Genomic DNA, 11,724 nt, shown 5'->3' on the forward strand with positions numbered 1-11,724 from the left:
ACAACCTCGAGGAATGGGCCCACATGAACTCCGTGAGGTTCAACAAGGTCAAGTGCAGGGTCCTGCACCTGGGTTGGGGCAATCCCCAGTATCAATGTGTGTTTGTCCCTGCATTATTTTTTGCCACTACACAGTTGACTCAGAAGGTACCTTGAAGGCCAAATGCAAAGACTCAGCTGTACTGCACTGTCAAAAAAAAAAAACAAACCCAACAAACCGGAACAAAAGCCAATCTAGACTATTTCTTTTCAATAATTTGTTCTGGTGTCATTGTTAGTAGCTGTTGGCAAATTATTAAGTTGTTCCTCTTATTTTTGCATTTTCTTGACAATGTAGTAAGAGGAAATCATCATTTTTACCGTGATACATACAAGAATGGAAAGGCATAATCTTTGCTGTCTCTTTAGCCCTCCAGTAAAGCAGATGGCAATTATTACATACGCTGTGTGAAGAGGGGTGCTGGGTCATCTTTTAACTATAATTTTAAAAAGTTCATTGGTTTTGTGCTAGCTTGATCCATCTTTCACAATCTGAATAAGACAAAACATGATTTGCGACTGCAGCAAACAGAGAAGGCAGAGAAGATCTAGCAAAGAAGAATAGTCACGCGCAAGTTGTCTTCTAAGCGTACTAGTAAAGGCTTCTAGAATTTGGGCTGTGGAAAACACAAGCCCATAAAAGTACTTCTTGCCTCCTTTCATTATCCATCCCATAACCCTGAATTTTATGGAGGGGCTAGAAGTAGCTTGCATTTTTTTAAAACTGGTAAAATTAGTGCTTGCAATCTGTGGATTAAGTGGTAACAGCAATACTTTACAATGTTGTTTATCCAACATTGATGAGCCGTCACTTTCTCTTGCACATATAGTAAAGCATTTGATTTTTCTCCCCTTGTCCTTTTTTGATATTAGGAATAATAGTGTAAGCCCTTTTAATCAAATGGTGCTCTCACAGATAATGAGGTTCAGAAAAGGACAGTTGTAAAATTCCTACTCTGTTTCCTCCCTCCACCAAACCCAGAAGCTGACAAGTTTGGTCAGTAGTTGATCAGTGGTGCTGGTTAAAAAAAAAAACAAAAAAAACCCCAAAATGTTTGGTCTGTTGCTTTTTGGAGCTGCTGAAAGCTGTTTTGCTCTATTTGCCCATGCAGGACCAAGTTGTCTCAAGGCACCTGGTAATTCCAGTGACAGGAAAGTTTAAGGTCATGGATGTCAAACGGAGACATTAATTCAGCATTATTTTTTTTAATAATTTTGAAATTCTTTCTGGGAAGGCTATCAAGTAGTCTGGAGTTGAGAAATTTATCGGTGACTTAGGACAGCTATAATGTCAGGATCTCCACTGCCTCACAAGGTAGCACGTATCAGAAAAAAACACCCTGGCGTCTTTGTCAATGTTGCTGGTGATCCTTGTCTATTGTGAGGGAACACGTTTGGGAGCTCTGTTTCTGGAGAGGTAACACATACTGTATTTTGGAATCTTAAAATATAGTGGTTTACTGAGGTATGGCATTCCTGCTGAAAGCAATGTGGACTTTTCACAGGCTGCAAAACTGTCGCTAAACCATAATGTTTACTATTTGGATGGCAAGGAAGGCAGTTCAATCTGGATTCCTTACAAGTTCATTAACGCTGCCAGCATTGCCTGTTACCAGAATCATAAAGCATTGAAGCTTCAAATCAGTAAACATTCAAAAAACAAATTTTACCTAGGCTTTAATTCAACTGATTTTAGATTCAGTGAACTCAGTTAGTCATAGATTATTTGATTAGAATATGTGGCTGTCTGCTGAGGGCAGGGGGCGGCTAGTGCAAAGTTTGGTGTGAATTTATGACGTGCTGTCAAGTCTTCTCCAACTGCTTATGTGGGTAGTTCAGTCCTAAATGCCTTTGGAGCATACTGCTTACGTGTGTTTTCCCAAGTGAATGCAAGAGCATTAAAGTGAGCTGCACCACAGCTGGGAAACTGGTGCAAATAGCTAGTGCAAATGCTGTAAATGCACCGTTGTGCTCACTCCATGTTAATACTGTTGTTAGTTAGTGTGTTGTGTTAAACTACGTCTTCTCTATCTAATGAAGAAATGTACATGATGAACAGGATAAAGCAGAAAAAAAAGGGTTAAGAATAACTGTATTACTCCTAGGAAATTTTAGAAACAAGTTAGTCCTTTCCCAGAGATTGAGAGGCAAAACAAGGGCCACGGAGTATTGAAGCTTGCTTTGATTAAAGCTACTAGCTTTTTATGTGCTTGCATAATGAACTCCGCTTTGAGAGAAAGACTTGAAACAGTGCTGGGTGTGGCATTTATTTTTAACATGGGTTTGTTTGATAACATAATAGTTTATGGCATTTATAAAAATGCTTTTCTAGGACACTGAACAGCAAGCATCAAAGTACATGGAAGTAAACACTGAAAATGGTTAATACTAACTTTTGAACAGCTCTGCATGACATTTGTTGGAGTGGGTCCAGAGAAGGGCCACAAAAATGATCAGAGGGATGGAACACCTCTCCTGTGAGGACAGGCTGAGGGAGTTGGGGTGGTTCAGCTTGGAGAAGAGAAGGCTCTGGGGAGACCTTATTGCAGCCTTCCAGTGCTTAAAGGAGACTTACAGGAAAGATGGGGACAGACCTTTTAGCAGGGCCTGTTGTGATAAGACAAGGGGTAGCGGTTTTAAACTACAAGGGATTCAGACTAGATGTAACAAAGAAGTTTTTCCCAATGAGGGTGGCTTCCCTAAGCCTTGAGAATTTAGTTTCAGATAGTGCCTCTCTCTCTTTTACTGCCATAGCTGATACAGTCCGTCAGAGGATTGTGTAGTTCTGTATCATATTTGATAGCCCAGTTCAGGAAGAACAGAGAGGGGTGGAATATCGGGGTCTTCTCACATGCATTTGTCCTCTTCACAACCACCTACTTGGATTCTATTATGGATAATACTGGATAATAGTGTGCATATTTTGTGTCTTCAAATGCTCAGACGTATTTCAGGCTCAAACCTGTAGTGTCTTGGGCTCCAGGTAGCTCTTTGGGCATAAATATGGGGAAGGGAGAGTGTGAGGTAATGCTTAATAACATGTCTCTCAATGTTATTGCTCTGGTTTCAACTTTCTCCCCCCAGAGAGAAGTATCTCATACCATAAACTGCAGAAAAAGCCCACCAGGAAGAATTTCACATTGACTTTCTTTGCTTATTTACGGCGCATGTAATACAGTGCATGTCATACACTGATTAATACTTTCCATTTTGCAGTTGGGGTGCAGAGGTGGTTAAGCACATATAAGCACTTCCTTTCCCCATAAAATTAATCTTCTGTATAAGTAAATAGGAAAAGACCTTCAAAGCTCTACAAAGCAGGAACACATTACCATGGAGAGGATTTTGTCTAACTGAAAAAAGATTTTTCTGTCTGAAAAATTCTGGATAATATAAAATGCATTATCTTTTTCTTTTCTGTTTAGGAAATGGGTCCCATTAAACATCTTAACCTCTGACAATTTCATGGGTTTAAGTTCAGAACTTCAGTAAGAAACAGTACCCCTCTTAGTCTACAGGGACAATGTGTGACTGTTACAAAGACATGATTCTTTGAAGCAGTCTTTAAAGGTGAGGGCTATAATTTAACAAATTTAGAGTGCCTAGTGTTCCAAAATCTTAGCTGACTCTTCTTTAAGAAGAAAACTGTTTGAATGTGTCTGTGCATTTCTATCATGCACCTTGGAATCAGCAGAGTCATCTGTTACAATTATTTATATTTATAGACTAGGCTTATGCAGTTCTGCTGCTTTTTTTCCCCACACTCCCATATAGCTTTCACAAGACTTTTCTACTTTCAACCCAAGTTGACAGAAAAGTAGAGGTTTCAAAGACTTTATAAAAATGAGGAGTCAGAGAAGAATGACCCAACCTAGTCATACCCTGTAAGGAAAAGGCAGTTGTAATGATGTAAGTTACTAATTTGGAGAGCCAGCAGGCAGGTTAGCGTGCGTTTTTATCTAAGTGTGCATGTTGGCCAGAGAGGTGGTAGATGCCCCTATCCCTAGAAGCCTCCAAGGTTGTGTTGGATGGGGCTCTGAGCAACTTGTTCTAGTGGAAGATGTCCCTGCTCATTGCAGGGTAGTTGGACTGGATGACCTTTAAATGTCCCTTCCAACCAAAATTATTCAATGATGATTCTATGTTTCTATAGCAGAAACTTTTATTTGGCCCCAGGGAATACAAACGGGATTTGAAGAACTCCGTAAAGCAGCAGGTAAGTACAGAGTGTGTATAACTTGTCCCACTGTTTTAAAAGGTGAGGTGTTACTTTTCTTACAATTACTATGTTGTCTAGCAAAAAACCCACAGTAATAGCATGGATAACTTGAATTTCACAGTGCTCTACAAAACATTAGCAAGGGTCTCCGCCACATAGGGAGTCAGAATCCTGAATGCAAGATGGAGATCCCTAGACATCTTGGCATTAACTAGTCAATATAGTATGAACACTGAATTTTCTCGTGTCTTTGTCCTGATTTCAGACTAACTGAACTTGAACCCCTGAAGTTCATACTTTTTCTTTCTAAATCTTTACTGAAAAATTGCAAAATACACAAGAAACATTCAAAAATTTTTCCATGTACAATCTTACCTCCGCCCACTCGGATATTGGCATTAGTGGATCACAGAAAGAATATGAAACAATGTTATGTTAAAAACACCTCATAGAGGCACTGTGAGATACCTAGCAATCATATTTAACAATTTAATATAACTTCTCAATATTACTCTGGTATGTACACTCTTGCTCTGAAAAAACCCTTCGTGCTTCTATACTAGCAGACAGAGATGCTAGTCAGGACTCCCAGTGCTGAAGAAAATAGAAAACAGTACTATTGAATTCCTGTATTCACACACCTAGTAACTGTGTATTAAGCCCAAATATTAAATGGAACTCTTTATTTTTCCTATAATACTAGATACACAGTACTGTGAGATTGTCCTTTCATGACAGTCCAGGAAAGTCTTATATACCACACGCAGCAAGCAGTACTTTCAGAAAGTACTACTCAATTTGCTGCTTAGTAAAGAAACAATCTACATACAATCTATTAAAATGGATAATTTTTGAAGCTAACCAAAGAATCTGATGCAACTGTTCCAGCAGTTTAATAAGCAGCTTTATAGACATTTGTTCTGAATAAGTCAGTAAGTTCAATAAAGTTTTGAAATATTATTTATGCAGAAACATATAGCAGACAATACATAGTTTGTGCAAGGAACTTCAGTTTCTTAACAGATTTCACTGATGTACCAAGGAACAGTACAGTTTAAAAATCTTCCTTGAAGGTCTACATAGAGGGACTCAGAGCTACAAATTGCCATGCTACATGCACATAATAAATTGTGTGTTATCAATTTCTATGAATCTTTTAATATAAAAGTTAATGAATCCTCAGGATTTGAAACTGTAAGTACATTAAAAATATAACACATTAACAAATAGGGGCTTGACCTTTTATTAGGAGTAGAAATCTACAGTTTTAAAATAAACACTTCTTACTCTGATATGTTTAATCTCTTACCAGGCCTTTCCTTGCCAGTTCCTTTTGACTCAGCAAATTTCTGTATTAAACTCTCAACTGTTGTATTTGTCATGTTATTAATAAACTCTTCGTGCACCTTCAAAAAAACACACCACATGCAAAAGGAATTGAAAAACCAGTAACATGTAATTAACTTTAAAAAGCGGTTTTCTCCAGAGTTAAGGTTCAAAATACTTCCCTCTAAAATATATTACAGGGCTCCCAGAAATCAATGGGCATTTTATCAAGGAAATCCCATCTCTGCTTTAGTATTAGCAAGTGTGTGTACAATACAGATACAAGTTAGGGATGAATGAATACAGCTTGATAATGGGTCTATGATTTACTTCTATTTCTTCCATATAAATGACTTGCATATATATAATTTTCTGAAATCGTCAGCAACATGTCCCACTACAATGTCAGGAAGACAAGCAGTCTCTTAAGCCAGCACCAGTTAAGGGTGTGAACTGTTACTACTGTATTATCACAGCTCCCACCTGCTTGAGTAAAAGCATTACTGTTGTAATGTTTTTGGACTGACAAAGGAACAACCATATGTTGTTAATAAGTTTTTCTAACAAGACAGTATGTATATGCTTTAGAAATAAGTAACATGACCCTTGTGATCATCATTCATTAGCAGAAAACCTCAAAACTGAGGAACAGTGACTCTAAGTGTATACAACTAAAACTACACTTCAAAACATCTAAAAATTAAGGACCACTTCTAAGGACTATTAATTAAACCAACTTCTATCTAAAGAAAATATACTACAAAAGCTTCTGTTACTGAAAGATCTTCTGCTCATAAAATCCGAAGTGTATAAAAAATTTGGAAAGTTTTCAGAGTGATATAATTGCAAGTTTTACTAAAAGAAAAGTACAAGTATCCCCATTATGTGTGAAATGAGTGCTAATTTAATATCTAGGGAACAGAACTGTGAAATACATTAAAAATTCTTCAAATTGTCAAAATATTTTGTTTTCTGTTAAGACAAAATTTATTCAGACTTATTCTGTAAATTTTGCAATACTGAACTTATAAATGTAACAGGAAGCCATAAAAATTTGAGTTTATGTTGAACTTACCATCATTTGAAAGATGTGATCTTGTAATTACCACAAACACAGTAAGAAATGTTTCATTTAACAGTTAGGAAAAAAACATAGCATAATCCAAACAAACAAATGAAAATATAAAAGTTACCTCTCCTATTTGTAAATGAATTTCTTTTATGGTATTTGACAATGATTCTATAATCTCTTTCATACGAAGAAGATGTGTTTCTTCAATGTCTTGAAATTTCTGAAAACAAATACAAGCAATTATTCATAATAAAAATATTTCTTGAAATACTAAACCTTAAATTTTAATAATTAAATACACTAAATGGAAAAAAATTTCAGATCTTGATTATGGTATTTGCAATGTTTAAGAATGGAAGATGTGGAATTCGGAGAGTTATGAAATAATGTACTTTAAAATATAATATATTCTTTTAGAACCATTATCCAATTTTTTACTTACTCTTTAAACTTTTATGTATCTTGATTTTTAAAAAAATTTGACCTATTTCGACCAAAAGTAAATAGGGTTAGAGGGTGTTTTAAAAAAAACCCCTCTTTTCTCCATTACTGAAGAGTCTCGTGTTTTCCATCTAAACGCAGAAATCTTATTTCTGGTTCTGTTTTACACTTCCTTCTTGGAACTCTCTCCTTCTGCTCACAAGATATACATACTTTCTCTTTTTCTAGTTAAATCTGTATCTTTTGCTTCTCTAAATATGATTCATTTGTTTGATCTTTAAACTCACAGTATATAATCTTTACAGTTTGTTCCATTTTACCCATACTGACAGCCATTGTAAAATCACTTCCAATGTCTTCAGTGACCCCTTCCTTCCTAGCCAAAACTCAGAACTAAAAATGTCCTCATCCTCCCAAACAGTCAACCATAATTGTGTTGAAATCTTTGTTTACTCCTGCTCTTTCCTAGTTCTCTTCCTATTTCTGTAACTGCCCTTTCAAGTGTGTTCAAACTTTGAAGCACCACTTATTCCTCTCTCCAATTTGTTCAGGGTTCTACAAAGACCATCTCTCCACATTTCACACCTCCTGCTACTCTGATTCACAAACACAACTCCATACAGACAAGTCAAATATCTCTAACTGCTAAACTCTCAATGTTTCTTTTACCATACTTACTCACCCCTCTTGCCACCAATCAAGCGGATTAAAAATTCTTTTTTTTCCTCCAGCAGCCTCTTAATTACAGAGGATATGGTCATCCTCTGTAGCCCTCTCTATGATGTTACCTATTTTACTGATTGCCTTATTATATGAACTATATTGTTTCTTTCAAAACTATCTATGGTCCATCTCTATGATATTTGCTCTTAGTCACTATATTGGGCTGTCAACACATGTACACAACGTGTCCTTCCAGTGTCTAGCTGTTTCCACTACCTAATCTTAATCTAAACACAGTCAACTTTTGAGGTTATGCCAATGATGCTTCCTTCATGTTTGTTTTGAGCTCCCCATAAAACTGCAAAATAGAGGTACCAGTGTTCTTTAAACTCTTCTCTATAATGCATATCAAAACAGTTTGCCATTCAGAGATTTTTTTTCTGTCAGTGGAAGGCATCCCCATCCCCCAACTGTCTCCTTGTTTATTGTTTTACCCTTACGATTTAAAGTCTTTGAAGTGGAGCCATCTTGGCCTTGTACAGTACATAACACAGAAAGGTGCTGACCAAAGAATAAAGCTAGGTACTATAATACAACCACATAATTCATACTGCAGATATAATCATTAACCACATCGTTTACTTTCACTTTTGAAAGATCAGTCCATTTTAAAAAGATGTACCTGAAACGAATCTGTAATGTTAATGAACCAACAAATGCAAGCTACTTCTTAGTGTTTTAAGCTACAATACAAATGAAAAATCATGAGACAGGACCTTTAGCTGTCCAACTCACTATACACAGTTTAAGTAAGCATTACTCCTTTTTATAAAAATGTATGCTTTCCTGTAAGTTTTATGTTTTTTAAAAAATGAATTATTACTCATTCTTGAACTTTTATATGCAGACTGCTCAACAGCAAAATCATCCAAACTCAACTTTACTCAGTTCTAGATAAGACAGAAGACTTTTAAAGAATAATTTAGTACTTTCAGCTATTTGATCCTTTCCAATAATTGACTGTGCTATGTGATTTTAGAAAAAAGCTTCTAGCAAGGTGGAAAATCTGGCAAATAAAGACATGATGTTTTCTTAGGAACTGCATAGAAATTGCATAATATAACTATAGGTTTACTCCGACAAATCTTTACACATGAGGAATTTCTGTCAAAGCCAATTTCTAAACAGTGAACTGTATTTTCCTACTTCTTTAATCACAATAAAACCTTCCATGTTTATCACAGCAAAACTATAACTTGCAATCCAAGGTTTGTAAGATCGTATGTTTCAAAATTCAGCCTCACAAAATGACGCATCACAAGTCACTTCACTTTGATAACTCCAGGTAAGATAGTAAATGACAAAAAAGAAAAAATACATAAAATTTATGCAACAAGATTGGTAGAGTTTAACTAAGAAAAGAGGACAGCTAAGTGAGGACATTACTACATGATTACCTAGAATAATGCCACAACAATTCAAGATGTTTGTCCTCAGAAAAACAGTATGTGAACAGTGTAAGACAGATTTAAAGTAAGCCAACTCATTTTGCACTGCAACAGCTGAGAATGCTCACATTGCTCATTGATTTTCTTTTCAGAACTAGTATACTTCAAGTGAAATGCACTCTAAATTAAGAGAATCTAGGATGTGCTTCATATAGAAGCGGGCTTCCACATATTCATGGGTGTTGTCATTTTTCCTATCACATCATCTTTAGAGCGGCCCTCCTGCAACCATACTGTAGATGCAGCTACACCATTATACCTAAAACAAATTCCACAGATACAACTTATACTGGCAGAATGGCAACTTTCATTTCCAATGTGGACAGGTGTGGAAAGTTTCCAGGTGTTAAGTGAAAATTTCAATTTTAAGTAAAAGGGCCATTGCATTGTACCATCTTTATATTGGGAAAAAACCCAACCCAAAAAGATCCTAACTGCCCCTCCCTGTGCCCCACCCGCTTCCCACCTCCCCCAAACCCAAAGCAGCCCAAAAGCATAGTGAAGTTTTCCCAGCTGTAACATCTGATATAGTAAAAAGATTTTTTTTCTGTTTCTACATCTCAGCCTGCTTTAAATATGTAATACCTACCTAATAACACAAATAAGAAAGCTGAACAAAGAGCACCTTCATATTCTCTCTAGATACAAAATAAGCTGTTACTTCCCTCATTCTTTAGTTGTTCAAATGGATTATTTTTTTTTTTTAATACATAATGAAAAGCCCAGCTAGTTTCCTTGCTGAAAGCCCCTACATTTTCCTTCACTAGTTCACCAACAAAAAAATTGATTTAAAATACTTTTCCTGTCTATCTTCTGTCAGTTCTGAACAAGAATTCCTTTTCATTACTCACAGCTTTCTTGCTCACTTCGAACAAGTTTACAGTGCAACTGAGCAAGGCCAGCTTATTGAAGTCATGTTTGTTAAACTTTTTCGTATTGTTTCAGAGAGCAGTAAGTCAACTGCTCTAAACACAGTCTCTTTCTTGTAAGGTAAAGAATAGACAGCAGACAGCTTTTGCGAGACTAAATAAAGATTTAAAGCAACCTGACTGAACTTGCTCTGCAGTGGATCAGAAGCATTCACAGGATCTATTTCAGAGGAGGTTCAATAACTTCCAGAGCAAGGTAAATAACAAACAGGGCAAGAATTTCTTGATCCAGAAGAGCCACACTTTTGTATGACTTGCGACAAATAAATGAAACAGTGCAGTATCTTTTCTGGTATTGCTTGATTTCTTTGTAGCAAAAGGTGGGATCTACAGCAAAAGTCAGGCTGCACTACAATTTATACAAACCACACAATGATGGAGTTACTTGGAATGCTTACTGAGCAAATACAGTAGTTACATTAACAGGAACACTACAAAAAAGTTACCATTTTGGGTAGCAGCAGTATGTGTTCACATATCCATTTGATTCTACCTACTCCTATCTCTAGAACTTCCCAGGAGGAATGTTACACTTCAATGGTTCTTTGTTGCTATTACATTATACTTGTTTCCAATAATTCTTTTAAGATACATATTAGTTAAGTTTAAAAAGGTTGCCCAGTACCAAAATTCTCAAGTGATTGTAATCACACATACCAATTCCAGTCCTAATTCCCATCAAATTGCCTAGGATAACTGATATGCAAGTACTTTAAGTTACAGAGAGAGACACACAATGCTAAGGCAACACATGTAAATGTGTAAAGTGGACACACATGCATGTGAGTCCAGGTCAGTGTCACATGGTAAACCAGCTTAAAAATGCAATTCTCTGCCCTTGGAACCACATTGCCTCTGCCTTTGTGCCAGCACAAATGCTTGTGTGATCTCTTAATAAACCAGACTGCAGGTCTCTTCCGGGTTAAAGTCAGCCTTCCTTCATACATTCATTTCAGCCGGATTAGTTCTACAAGGTACTTCCTCATACAAATACTTGACAAAGGAAGAAGCATGGAAATAGGACAACTACTCTTGACAGCAATACTAACTTAAAACATATATTGAAAACACAGTTTCACAGATCAGAGATGAGAAAGAAGTACACTAGGCCTTATGGCCTAGACCACAGTACCCATGAATTTCTTTCATTTTTAATAAAGCCTTTTTATACCACCGAGTAACTGAAATCATCACTGTTCTACACTCCACAGTAAAAAAAAATTAAGCATTTAAAAGTCACAGATTTTTTAAAAGGAGAGAAAACTAATGCACATAACCAAATTTAACTCAAATTGAAAAGAAAAGCAGAAGGAATACAGCTCCTTCAACCAGAACAGAATCAGGATACGCACAAAAAGATGCCTTCTGCAAAGTCTTCAAGGAAAGGTTGTCAAGACTCCTAATGTAACAGGCATGTTAAAAGCAGAATTTTGCAGTAGTGTGCCCGAGCACTTCTTTGTTGCAAATGCTTGGACTGGGAGTGGGAGGGAAAAGTTCTGGTATGTGATATAAGTGGTATCCTTTCTCT

The 11,724-nt window shown here is 36.4% G+C and overlaps 1 protein-coding gene across 1 annotated transcript in view; it reads right to left on the reverse strand.

The window, feature by feature from the left end:
- Positions 1-11,724, reverse strand: part of FCHO2 (FCH and mu domain containing endocytic adaptor 2) — a gene marked incomplete at its 3' end in the record, with an annotated part of 101,242 nt that overhangs the window by 68,663 nt on the left and 20,855 nt on the right. Inside the window, exons 7-8 of the mRNA XM_082013285.1 lie at positions 6,777-6,875; positions 5,567-5,663 (exon numbers count right to left, since the gene is read on the reverse strand). Coding sequence (XP_081869411.1) covers positions 5,567-5,663; positions 6,777-6,875 — 196 coding nt within the window. The remainder of the gene's footprint in view (positions 1-5,566; positions 5,664-6,776; positions 6,876-11,724) is intronic.

This window comes from Phaethon aethereus (genome assembly GCF_964289735.1).
Source record: "Phaethon aethereus genome assembly, chromosome: Z".
Taxonomy (NCBI): Eukaryota; Metazoa; Chordata; class Aves; order Phaethontiformes; family Phaethontidae; genus Phaethon; species Phaethon aethereus.